General features: G+C 52.1%; 1 protein-coding gene across 1 annotated transcript; it reads right to left on the bottom strand.

The window, feature by feature from the left end:
* Nucleotides 1-5333: 5333 nt before the first annotated feature.
* On the bottom strand, nucleotides 5334-14325 carry npy (neuropeptide Y). Its single transcript, XM_072447281.1, has 4 exons — nucleotides 14252-14325; nucleotides 12142-12329; nucleotides 11856-11945; nucleotides 5334-5550 (listed from the first exon to the last, which is right to left on the bottom strand). Exons 2-4 carry the CDS (start codon nucleotides 12327-12329, stop codon nucleotides 5529-5531), a joined length of 300 nt encoding a protein of 99 aa, XP_072303382.1. The 5' UTR covers nucleotides 14252-14325; the 3' UTR covers nucleotides 5334-5528.
* Between the last annotated feature and the right edge of the window lie 56 nt (nucleotides 14326-14381).

Genomic DNA, 14381 nt, shown 5'->3' with positions numbered 1-14381 from the left:
ACCATAGATCCATGAGCTCGACCATAGATCCATGAGATCGACCATAGATCCATGAGATCGACCATAGATCCATGATCTCGACCATAGATCCATGAGATCGACCATAGATCCATGAGATCGACCATAGATCCATGAGCTCGACCATAGATCCATGAGATCGACCATAGATCCATGAGATCGACCATAGATCCATGAGCTCGACCATAGATCCATGAGATCGACCATAGATCCATGAGCTCGACCATAGATCCATGAGATTTACCATAGATCCATGAGCTCGACCATAGATCCATGAGCTCGACCATAGATCCATGAACTCGACCATAGATCCATGAGCTCGACCATAGATCCATGAGCTCGACCATAGATCCATGAGCTCGACCATAGATCCATGAGATTGACCATAGATCCATGAGATTGACCATAGATCCATGAGATTTACCATAGATCCATGAGATTGACCATAGATCCATGAGATCGACCACAGATCCATGAGATCGACCATAGATCCATGAGCTCGACCATAGATCCATGAGCTCGACCATAGATCCATGAGATCGACCGGTAGATTAACATGAAGGATGCGGGGTGTGCGTGGCTTTGGCTCCTCGTCTGTGGAGTCATGTGGACATGTCCTCCTCATGTGGACATGTCCTCCTCATGTGGACATGTCCTCCTCATGTGGACATGTCCTCCTCATGTGGACATGTCCTCCTCATGTGGACATGTCCTCCTCATGTGGACATGTCCTCCTCATGTGGAGTCACACGTTCTCTTCTGATCGCATTGTAAGGACGCTACTTGTCCCGATGAGTTGAGCTGAGCTTCACGACTCGAACGTGTGGAAAATTACTACGACGTTGGATCAAATCACTGTGGCCAAATATAAACTCGATAAGACATTTTCATTCATGTCACACTTTGTGTTCCTGTCAAGACTCAATAAAGTTTATCAAAGCGACTTGTTCTGGTCACGGGAGGATTCATTTTGTGAGAAGCTGTCAGTCTGGGACTACTTTCTGTCTGTCAGTCTGGGACTACTTTCTGTCTCTCAGTCTGGGACTACTTTCTGTCTCTCATTCTAGGACTGCTTTCTGTCTGTCAGTCTGGGACTACTTTCTGTCTCTCAGTCTGGGACTATTTTCTGTCTCTCAGTCTGGGACTACTTTCTGTCTCTCATTCTGGGACTACTTTCTGTCTGTCAGTCTGGGACTACTTTCTGTCTGTCAGTCTGGGACTACTTTCTGTCTCTCAGTCTGGGACTACTTTCTGTCTCTCATTCTGGGACTGCTTTCTGTCTCTCAGTCTGGGACTACTTTCTGTCTCTCAGTCTGGGACTACTTTCTGTCTCTCATTCTGGGACTACTTTCTGTCTCTCAGTCTGGGACTACTTTCTGTCTGTCAGTCTGGGACTACTTTCTGTCTCTCAGTCTGGGACTACTTTCTGTCTCTCATTCTGGGACTACTTTCTGTCTCTCAGTCTGGGACTACTTTCTGTCTCTCATTCTGGGACTACTTTCTGTCTGTCAGTCTGGGACTACTTTCTGTCAGTCTGGGACTACTTTCTGTCAGTCTGGGACTACTTTCTGTCTCTCAGTCTGGGACTACTTTCTGTCTGTCAGCCTGGGACTACTTTCTGTCTGTCAGTCTGGGACTACTTTCTGTCTGATCACTGTGAGTTCCATCTTCCATTAAACAGTTAGTTTTTGACGTTGAAGGTATTTTTGTACCGCAGAATAAGAGTTATTTCAATGTCTTGCATTGATAACTATAATGATGTAGATCATGTAGAGAGGTGGGAGTAGGGCCTATATTCTAAGAATCCAAGGAAATTATTTAGAATAAAAAAATATTTTTAAATTCAACTCTGACTTTTGGACGGTAGAAATGTGATTTGATAAAATAACATTTTATTTTTATGTTTATTCCGTCCTCCCCTTTTTAAAAATGCCAATGAAAATCTGTAAAACAACAAATTCAACAACTCTCGCCTTAACCATAATTATGTTATAGAAAGACAATGTAGGCGGCTTTCATTAAGAGCCTAATATTGTTTATCATATACAAATGTGCAATATAAAAAGAAGAGAGAAAATCTGCTGTTTAACTAGAACATTTAATACAGCCGAGAATTTAGAAAATAAAATATACTGACCACAACTACACTAATGATGAAGGTTGAGCTTAAGCAGAGCTTCCTCTCTCCTCCTTCCTCTCTCCTCCTTCCTCTCTCCTCCTTCCTCTCTCCTCCTTCCTCTCTCCTCCTTCCTCTCTCCTCCTTCCTCTGCGTTACACAGAGCACACTTCAGCGCTTTTTGGCTCTTCTAGCTACAGTTTGCGGCTTCGCCGCACAGAGACCGTGTAAGATATCAAAGTCATTTGGATAACTTTTGATGTCCCACTCCTCAACACGATTTTCACCAAATTTCAGCTTTTTTTGGGCAAACGCCCTGGGAGGAGTTTGTAAAAGTACGACATTTGGAAAAACTCCCAAGTCATGCTTAGCAAATTCTGATCCAATATGGCCGACATTTGGTTGGGCGGACGATGTTGGCGTAATAATATTTTTTACTTCTTTTGTCACCATCTACTTCTGCGCCAAATTTCTATGATCAGATTTTTGAAAGAAAGAAAGAAAGAAAGAGAGAAAGAAAGAAAGAATATTAAAGCCACAAGCGGTATCTAACGGCTCTCAGGGGCCCCGCCGGACTTCGTACTGAGCTTTTTTTCCCCCGCTTGATCTGGCTTTGGCCCATGGAGGAGTTTGTTAAAGTGTGAAGCGTAAAAAAGGGGTAATTTTAGAGATTTGCGATTTTCCAATTGCAGACCGTTGCACTTAGAGGAACAAAGTGGAAAACTTTTGATCCTCCACTTCTGAAAATGAAACCACCAAACATGAAGGTTTTTGTGCAAACGCTCTGGGAGGAGTTTGTTCAAGTGTGAAGCATAAAAATACAGACATTTCAGAGATTTTGCAATTTTCCCATTAGGATAAAATGTTAACATAGGATAACATAGGATGTTTCTCTCATCGCTATGGCTACGCCGTAAAAATGACATGGGTCTGATTGGCTTTTTTTATCAGGACGCCAAAACTGAATTTTGAACATTTTCGTTAAACTATTTTTTTTCCGTCAATGTTAATTGAAATGTCACTCTGTAGGGGGCGTGGCATTTATATCTTTCACAATTAACAGGTCCAAGCTTGAAAGTTCAACAGATTCAAATTTGGTTCAAATTGGACTCATTTTGCTCAAATGGGATCAATCTTTAGATCTGCAAAATTTCAAAACGTACGTACTATGTAGTTTATCCACAACATGTGGATATCTTTAGATTTCCCTTTCAACTTTCACATCAAGATGGCGGCCGTATGGTTAGTCAGGGACCGTGGCCACAATAATACATATGTTTTGTCCCGAATTTTGTAGCTCCACAACAGAGATGGGCTCCCATGGGCGCAATTTATTTTGACTTTTGTTGGTGGCGCTGTCTCGCCATTTTTTAATACACCAAAAAATGACCCATAAAAAACGTCTTGAAAAAAACATTACGATTCTGAATTTTGAGCAAAGTTTGGTGCTCAAAGAGCAGGGAACCTGAGGGGAGTGGCCTCTTGCCTGAGGGGAGTGGCCTCTTGCCTGAGGGGAGTGGCCTCCTACCTGAGGGGAGTGGCCTCCTGCCTGAGGGGAGTGGCCTCCTACCTGAGGGGAGTGGCCTCCTGCCTGAGGGGAGTGGCCTCCTGCCTGAGAGGAGTGGCCTCCTGCCTGAGGGGAGTGGCTCAAATAGTCCGTGTCCAGGGTGAGAAGGGTCAGTGATCAGACCTGCTCGTCCCAGAGTCCTGGAGACGTTCAGGTCCTGCAGAGATGAAGTCTGCAGATCTATGACAAACCTTCTCAGCAGAGGGCGCTGTGGTCTCTGTTTGTCCCTGGCTGTGGCTCCAGCGAACCACACGGTGAGTTATGTCCCTTTTGGCATTCATGTTGAGTGCGATGTGGAGAATAAGTGTGCCAAATTTAAACTGTTTATGATCAAGTACATTTCTTGATCACAGTCAAAAGCTATTTCAAAGTTGAATAAAGAGTTAACTGTAAAATGTGAGCAAGTTACAGAATAATAACCGAGCACAGAATGTTGTTTTATGTCAATGTGAATGCTACCAAAACCATCTGAGGTTTCCACTAACAAATCACATGAACAAGCCTTTCCAAGTTTTAAATGATTTTAATTAATTGCAGAAGATGTTACTGATTTTATGTGGCTGTTGAATTACTCCCTAATTTCCCACTTGATCTGACGGTTTTATAGAACGAGACTGGAGATAATCGCTAACATGGCATGATAGATCTAATCATCTTCACCTGCCGTCAGTGAGACATAGATCTGATCATCTTCACCTGCCGTCAGTGAGACATAGATCTGATCATCTTCACCTGCCGTCAGTGAGACATAGATCTGATCATCTTCACCTGCCGTCAGTGAGACATAGATCTGATCATCTTCACCTGCCGTCAGTGAGACATAGATCTGATCATCTTCACCTGCCGTCAGTGAGACATAGATCTGAGAATCATCTGTGTCATTGTGGACACACCACTATTATAGATCAGCTGACCTCACGGCAGCATGTAGAGGTTGAATAAAAGAGGTCCCAGGATTGACCCTTGGGGGTCCCCACTTTTCATGGGCATGGTCACCAATCTCAACTAAGTACTTCCTGTCTTCCAGATAGGACTTTAACCAGTTTAGGGCGGGGCCAGTGATGCCCACCCTGTCCTCTAGTCCCTGTAAGAGGGTCCCACCCAGTCCTCTAGTCTCTGTAAGAGGGTCCCACCCAGTCCTCTAGTCTCTGTAAGAGGGTCCCACCCAGTCCTCTAGTCTCTGTAAGAGGGTCCCACCCAGTCCTCTAGTCTCTGTAAGAGGGTCCCATGATGGACAGTGTCAAAAGCCGCTAATAAACGTTCTCATTTACAACTGTCCAGGTGTTATATTTTAGCGTCAGACACAAAGTCCGTGCTCTTGAACACTTTGAGGGCGTGTCCGGTGCAGAGGGCTTGTGGACGAGGAGGAGCAGATGGAAAAGTCCAGAAAAGTTTATCTTTTTAGTGTCAGCGACTCACCACTTTAGATAAGGATCAAAACCCTTTCACGTTTCACTTTTCTGTGCTGTTTTACATGACTATAACAGAGGCAACAGCATGTGACCTCTGCAACATGTGACAAAGGTCACGTGACCTCTGCAACATGTGACAAAGGTCACGTGACTGAAAGTGAAGCATCTCCTTTCATGAGGATGAAGCAGACGTGTTAGTGAAAGACAAAGGAGAAGTGCATATTCAAACAGACTCTTTAATATTGTTGACATGAGGACACAGAGAGGACACGCCCCTAAGTCCCAGGGTGGCGGGGCCTTATGTACACGCTGGGTGGGACTGGACTGAAGCGGTGGTGACTCACACAGGGGTCAGACGAGAGGTCAGACGAGAGGTCAGCAGCATGGAGGCGGGGCCAACAGGAGGTTGGAGCAATCACCATAGCGACAGGTCATATCTGCCAACAACCAGGAAGTCACATCAGAAGTTAACACAGGACGGGACACCCACATTTCTTTAGCAGTTTGTCTGGGCTCCACATTTTTAGCAAATCTTTATTTTGGAGAATATATTATATTATATTATATATTATATTATCAGGCAAAGGCAAAAATTAAGCATAAGGTTAGGGTCAGGAACAAATGATTTAAGGTCAGGGCTTTGGGAGATGGACTCCTTGTCCCGCCCAGAACAAAATGCCAAACCTAGAAGGAGGTTTTATAACAGTTATGGGTTTGACACGGTTCATTTAAAGACTTGAACATCTCTTGAACGTGTTTGATGTTTGTAGCACTTTTCACAACGTGCTTCATAAAACAGTATAAAACACAGAATGAAACAAACGACACAAAACGTGAAGTGAGCGACAAATGTACAACAATCTACTGTAAAGTCCGTCCCTAAAACAACTGTCATTAAAAGGCTCGACTGAAAAAGGTTTTGAGCTTTAAAAGCAGCTACAGTGTCCAGTGACCGCAGGGAGAGCGGAGGGTCAGTGCTGGACCTGGGTTTGGACCCTCAGCTGGTCCAAGCAGAGCTGCAGCAACAGGTGTGGCAAACCAGGGCCCCAGGCTGGTGAGGGCCCCAGAAGGTATGACAAACTTGACAAAAGCACAAATGACCTGGTCAGTCCCAACCAATCAAAATGCTTCTTTTGCAGTGATGAGCTGATTGGCTGAGGACGATGACTCAGATCAGTAAAGATTATCCCACCAGCAGTGGCCTCGAGGGCGACAGTGAAAAACAGATTCAACAATGATCATGATCATTCTGTTTTCAAAGACTTCTGGGTTATATTCAGTCTGAATGTCGCACCTGTCGTAACGCTCGCTCACCGCGCTGAAGTACACGGGCCTTAAAGGCCAGAGGAACTGTGAGAGCTCAGGTTACATCACATGTCAAGGTTCAGTTTTTTATTATCTGACTAAATGTATCAGTCATTATTTTTAAATGTCAATTTACTTATTCATTACATTTTATTTACTTGTTTAGAATAAAATTATATGTGAAAAAAATGCTGACCCACACCTGCTGACCCACACCCGCTGACCCACACCTGCTGACCCACACCTGCTGACCCATACCCGCTGACCCATACCCGCTGACCCACACCCGCTGACCCACACCTGCTGACCCACACCTGCTGACCCATACCCGCTGACCCATACCCGCTGACCCACACCTGCTGACCCACACCTGCTGACCCACACCCGCTGACCCACACCTGCTGACCCACACCCGCTGACCCACACCTGCTGACCCATACCCGCTGACCCATACCTGCTGACCCACACCTGCTGACCCACACCCGCTGACCCACACCTGCTGACCCACACCCGCTGACCCACACCTGCTGACCCATACCCGCTGACCCATACCTGCTGACCCACACCCGCTGACCCATACCTGCTGACCCACACCTGCTGACCCATACCCGCTGACCCACACCCGCTGACCCATACCCGCTGACCCACACCTGCTGACCCACACCTGCTGACCCACACTTGCTGACCCATACCTGCTGACCCATACCTGCTGACCCACACTTGCTGACCCATACCTGCTGACCCATACCTGCTGACCCACACCTGCTGACCCACACCTGCTGACCCACACCTGCTAACCCACACCTGCTGACCCACACCTGCTGACCCACACTTGCTGACCCACACCTGCTGACCAACACCTGCTGACCCATACCTGCTAACCCACACCTGCTGACCCACACCTGCTGACCCACACTTGCTGACCCATACCTGCTGACCCATACCTGCTGACCCACACTTGCTGACCCATACCTGCTGACCCATACCTGCTGACCCACACCTGCTGACCCACACCTGCTGACCCACACCTGCTGACACATACCTGCTGACCCACACTTGCTGACCCATACCTGCTGACCCACACCTGCTGACCCACACCTGCTGACCCACACCTGCTGACCCACACCTGCTGACCCACACTTGCTGACCCATACCTGCTGACCCATACCTGCTGACCCACACTTGCTGACCCATACCTGCTGACCCATACCTGCTGACCCACACCTGCTGACCCACACCTGCTGACCCACACCTGCTGACACATACCTGCTGACCCACACTTGCTGACCCATACCTGCTGACCCACACCTGCTGACCCATACCTGCTGACCCATACCTGCTGACCCACACCTGCTGACCCATACCTGCTGACCCACACCTGCTGACCCACACCTGCTGACCCACACCTGCTGACCCATACCTGCTGACCCACACCTGCTGACCCATACCTGCTGACCCACACCTGCTGACCCACACCTGCTGACCCATACCTGCTGACCCCTACCTGCTGACCCACACTTGCTAACCCATACCTGCTGACCCACACCTGCTGACCCACACCTGCTGACCCACACCTGCTGACACATACCTGCTGACCCCTACCTGCTGACCCACACCTGCTGACCCACACCTGCTGACCCACACCCGCTGACCCATACCCGCTGACCCACACCTGCTGACCCACACCTGCTGACCCACACTTGCTGACCCATACCTGCTGACCCATACCTGCTGACCCACACTTGCTGACCCATACCTGCTGACCCATACCTGCTGACCCACACCTGCTGACCCACACCTGCTGACCCACACCTGCTAACCCACACCTGCTGACCCACACCTGCTGACCCACACTTGCTGACCCACACCTGCTGACCAACACCTGCTGACCCATACCTGCTAACCCACACCTGCTGACCCACACCTGCTGACCCACACTTGCTGACCCACACCTGCTGACCCACACCCGCTGACCCACACCCGCTGACCCATACCACTGACCCACACCTGCTGACCCACACCTGCTGACCCACACTTGCTGACCCATACCTGCTGACCCATACCTGCTGACCCACACTTGCTGACCCATACCTGCTGACCCATACCTGCTGACCCACACCTGCTGACCCACACCTGCTGACCCACACCTGCTAACCCACACCTGCTGACCCATACCTGCTGACCCATACCTGCTGACCCATACCTGCTGACCCATACCTGCTAACCCATACCTGCTAACCCACACCTGCTGACCCATACCTGCTGACCCATACCTGCTGACCCCTACCTGCTGACCCACACTTGCTAACTCATACCTGCTGACCCACACTTGCTAACTCATACCTGCTGACCCATACCTGCTGACCCACACTTGCTGACCCACACCTGCTGACCCATACCTGCTGACCCCTACCTGCTGACCCACACCCGCTGACCCACACCTGCTGACCCATATCTGCTGACCCACACCTGCTGACCCACACCTGCTGACCCATACCTGCTGACCCATACCTGCTGACCCATACCTGCTGACCCACACCTGCTGACCCATACCTGCTGACCCACACCTGCTGACCCATACCTGCTGACCCATACCTGCTGACCCACACCTGCTGACCCATACCTGCTGACCCACACCTGCTGACCCATACCTGCTGACCCACACTTGCTAACCCATACCTGCTGACCCACACCTGCTGACCCACACCCGCTGACCCACACCTGCTGACCCATACCTGCTGACCCACACCTGCTGACCCACACCTGCTGACCCACACTTGCTGACCCATACCTGCTGACCCATACCTGCTGACCCACACCTGCTGACCCACACCTGCTGACCCATACCTGCTGACCCATACCTGCTGACCCACACTTGCTAACTCATACCTGCTGACCCACACCTGCTGACCCACACCTGCTGACCCATACCTGCTGACCCACACTTGCTGACCCACACCTGCTGACCCATACCTGCTGACCCACACCTGCTGACCCACACCTGCTGACCCACACCTGCTGACCCATACCTGCTGACCCCTACCTGCTGACCCACACTTGCTAACCCATACCTGCTGACCCACACCTGCTGACCCACACCTGCTGACCCACACCTGCTGACCCACACCTGCTGACACATACCTGCTGACCCCTACCTGCTGACCCACACTTGCTGACCCATACCTGCTGACCCACACCTGCTGACCCATACCTGCTGACCCATACCTGCTGACCCACACCTGCTGACCCATACCTGCTGACCCCTACCTGCTGACCCACACTTGCTAACCCATACCTGCTGACCCACACCTGCTGACCCACACCCGCTGACCCACACCTGCTGACCCATATCTGCTGACCCACACCTGCTGACCCACACCTGCTGACCCACACCTGCTGACCCACACCTGCTGACCCATACCTGCTAACCCACACCTGCTGACCCATACCTGCTGACCCATACCTGCTGACCCATACCTGCTGACCCACACTTGCTGACCCACACCTGCTGACCCATACCTGCTGACCCACACCTGCTGACCCATACCTGCTGACCCATACCTGCTGACCCACACCTGCTGACCCATACCTGCTGACCCACACCTGCTGACCCACACCTGCTGACCCATACCTGCTGACCCACACTTGCTAACCCATACCTGCTGACCCACACCTGCTGACCCACACCCGCTGACCCACACCTGCTGACCCATACCACACCTGCTGACCCACACCTGCTGACCCACACTTGCTGACCCATACCTGCTGACCCATACCTGCTGACCCACACCTGCTGACCCATACCTGCTGACCCATACCTGCTGACCCATACCTGCTGACCCACACCTGCTGACCCACACCTGCTGACCCATACCTGCTGACCCACACCTGCTGACCCACACCTGCTGACCCATACCTGCTGACCCATACCTGCTGACCCACACCTGCTGACCCATACCTGCTGACCCACACCTGCTGACCCACACCTGCTGACCCACACTTGCTGACCCATACCTGCTGACCCACACCTGCTGACCCACACTTGCTAACTCATACCTGCTGACCCACACCTGCTGACCCACACCTGCTGACCCATACCTGCTGACCCATACCTGCTGACCCACACCTGCTGACCCATACCTGCTGACCCACACCTGCTGACCCACACCTGCTGACCCATACCTGCTGACCCATACCTGCTGACCCCTACCTGCTGACCCACACCTGCTGACCCACACCTGCTGACACATACCTGCTGACCCACACTTGCTGACCCATACCTGCTGACCCAAACCTGCTGACCCATACCTGCTGACCCATACCTGCTGACCCACACCTGCTGACCCATACCTGCTGACCCACACCTGCTGACCCACACCTGCTGACCCACACCTGCTGACCCATACCTGCTGACCCCTACCTGCTGACCCACACTTGCTAACCCATACCTGCTGACCCACACCTGCTGACCCACACCTGCTGACCCACACCTGCTGACACATACCTGCTGACCCCTACCTGCTGACCCACACTTGCTGACCCATACCTTCTGACCCACACCTGCTGACCCATACCTGCTGACCCATACCTGCTGACCCACACCTGCTGACCCATACCTGCTGACCCATACCTGCTGACCCACACCTGCTGACCCACACTTGCTGACCCATACCTGCTGACCCATACCTGCTGACCCACACCTGCTGACCCATACCTGCTGACCCACACCTGCTGACCCACACCTGCTGACCCACTCCTGCTGACCCATACCTGCTGACCCACACCTGCTGACCCACACCTGCTGACCCATACCTGCTGACCCACACCTGCTGACCCACACCTGCTGACCCATACCTGCTGACCCACACCTGCTGACCCACACTTGCTGACCCATACCTGCTGACCCATACCTGCTGACCCATACCTGCTGACCCACACCTGCTGACCCACACCTGCTGACCCACACCTGCTGACCCATACCTGCTGACCCACACCTGCTGACCCACACCTGCTGACCCACACCTGCTGACCCACACCTGCTGACCCATACCTGCTGACCCACACCTGCTGACCAGCCTGGTGGGCCACAGGGCGACTGTGGCTCTAGTGTCCTTAGGCTGGACACATTGCTTGTATGAATCTGATGTCTTGGTGAATGAGTGGTGTTGGCAGGGGCCAATGGTGCAGAATGGCAGCCTTGCCCCAGGGCAGCTGTGTCATGAAAGTTGCAATATAAGTGATCTGTTCTTTTCTTTTTCTGTTTCTACCTGCGTTGCATCAATGAAATTTCCCCATGCGGGACAATAAAAGAATATCTCTCTTATAAATACAACGATTGATTCCATATTAGTGCCAAAATGATGTTCCGGACTTTACTTTTGTAACTTCAGGCATGAGTTAGTGTGTAGTGCCGTGGCTTAGTGGATGGTGGCGTCACCTGGACTGTGGCAGTGAGTCCGTGCTCTCCCTCAGCAGCAGATCTGAGATCAGTGTGTCCAGGAGCTCAGGGGAGGAGCGCTTCCCATACCTGCACCACACAGAGGGTCAGAAACACACAGGAGACACAGCGGTGAATCAAACACACCAGTGTACACAGGCAGTGACAGGAGCATGGACGGTTGAAGTGTCTTGCCCAAGTACCCACTGGCCGTATGCAATAGCACCAGGGATCAACTGTTAGGTTGATGAGCAGACGTCTGCCAGACGTCAGGAACAACACTTACCTCTGTCTCGTGATGAGGTTGATGTAGTGTCTCAAAGCGGAATAATACTTGGCGAGTTCCTCTGCCGGGGCATCGTCCCCAGGGTTCTCGGGTTTGATGGGATATCCCTCCGCCAGGGCACTGAGGCACAGCAGCGCCCACAGCACCAGCCCCAGGCTGCCCAGCCAGCTCAACACGTTAGCATGCATCTGAGGAGCACACGCACATACATCACCTGAGGAGGCTGCAGCCCTCATGGTGCACGCTCTGAGGAACATCCTAAAGTAGAGGAACACAGAGGAGCACATAGAGGAGCACACAGAGGAGCACATAAAGGAGCACAGAGGAGCGCAGAGGAGCACAGAGGAGCACAGAGGAGCACAGAGGAGCACATAGAGGAGCACACAGAGGAGCACATAAAGGAGCACAGAGGAGCGCAGAGGAGCACAGAGGAGCACAGAGGAGCACATAGAGGAGCACACAGAGGAGCACACAGAGGAGCACACAGAGGAGCACATAAAGGAGCACAGAGGAGCACACAGAGGAGCACACAGAGGAGCACACAGAGAAGCACACAGAGGAGCACAGAGGAGCACAGAGGAGCACATAGAGGAGCACACAGAGGAGCACATAAAGGAGCACAGAGGAGCGCAGAGGAGCACAGAGGAGCACACAGAGGAGCACACAGAGGAGCACACAGAGGAGCACACAGAGGAGCACATAAAGGAGCACAGAGGAGCACAGAGGAGCACACAGAGGAGCACACAGAGGAGCACATAAAAGGAGCACAGAGGAGCACATAAAGGAGCACAGAGGAGCACACAGAGGAGCACAGAGGAGCACACAGAGGAGCACAGAGGAGCACACAGAGGAGCACATAAAGGAGCACAGAGGAGCACACAGAGGAGCACAGAGGAGCACACAGAGGAGCACACAGAGGAGCACATAAAGGAGCACAGAGGAGCACACAGAGGAGCACACAGAGGAGCACACAGAGGAGCACAGAGGAGCACACAGAGGAGCACACAGAGGAGCACACAGAGGAGCACATAAAGGAGCACAGAGGAGCACACAGAGGAGCACAGAGGAGCACACAGAGGAGCACACAGAGGAGCACATAAAGGAGCACAGAGGAGCACACAGAGGAGCACACAGAGGAGCACACAGAGGAGCACATAAAGGAGCACAGAGGAGCACACAGAGGAGCACAGAGGAGCACACAGAGGAGCACACAGAGGAGCACACAGAGGAGCACACAGAGGAGCACATAAAGGGGCACAGAGGAGCACACAGAGGAGCACAGAGGAGCACAGAGGAGCACACAGAGGAGCACAGAGGAGCACACAGAGGAGCACAGAGGAGCACAGAGGAGCACAGAGGAGCACATAAAGGAGCACAGAGGAGCACACAGAGGAGCACAGAGGAGCACAGAGGAGCACACAGAGGAACACAGAGGAGCACAGAGGAGCACAGAGGAGCACACAGAGGAGCACATAAAGGAGCACAGAGGAGCACAGAGGAGCACAGAGGAGCACAGAGGAGCACACAGAGGAGCACACAGAGGAGCACAGAGGAGGACAGAGGAGCACAGAGGAGCACAGAGGAGGACAGAGGAGGACAGAGGAGCACAGAGGAGGACAGAGGAGGACAGAGGAGGACAGAGGAGCACAGAGGAGGACAGAGGAGGACAGAGGAGCACAGAGGAGCACAGAGGAGGACAGAGGAGGACAGAGGAGCACAGAGGAGGACAGAGGAGGACAGAGGAGCACAGAGGAGGACAGAGGAGCACAGAGGAGGACAGAGGAGGACAGAGGAGGACAGAGGAGGACAGAGGAGCACAGAGGAGGACAGAGGAGGACAGAGGAGCACAGAGGAGCACAGAGGAGGACAGAGGAGCACAGAGGAGGACAGAGGAGGACAGAGGAGGACAGAGGAGGACAGAGGAGGACAGAGGAGCACAGAGGAGGACAGAGGAGGACAGAGGAGCACAGAGGAGGACAGAGGAGCACAGAGGAGCACAGAGGAGCACAGAGGAGGACAGAGGAGCACAGAGGAGCACAGAGGAGGACAGAGGAGCACAGAGGAGCACAGAGGAGCACAGAGGAGCACAGAGGAGCAGAGCTGGACTTACTTTTCCCGGAGGCTGTGGAGGAGAGCGCGCGCGTTCAGCTCGTGTCTTCTGTTCTTGCGGCTCTGCGCCGCGCGCTGCTTTTATACGTCCATGCGGCAGGCGCGCGCGGCTGCACGCGGCAGGCGCGCGC

Source organism: Eucyclogobius newberryi, unplaced genomic scaffold (assembly GCF_026437365.1).
Source record: "Eucyclogobius newberryi isolate DKJ021-1_F unplaced genomic scaffold, fEucNew1.0.hap1 SCAF_16, whole genome shotgun sequence".
Classification (NCBI taxonomy): Eukaryota; Metazoa; Chordata; class Actinopteri; order Gobiiformes; family Gobiidae; genus Eucyclogobius; species Eucyclogobius newberryi.
Note: the sequence above shows the minus strand (reverse complement) of the source record. Positions and strands in the feature narration are given on the sequence as shown.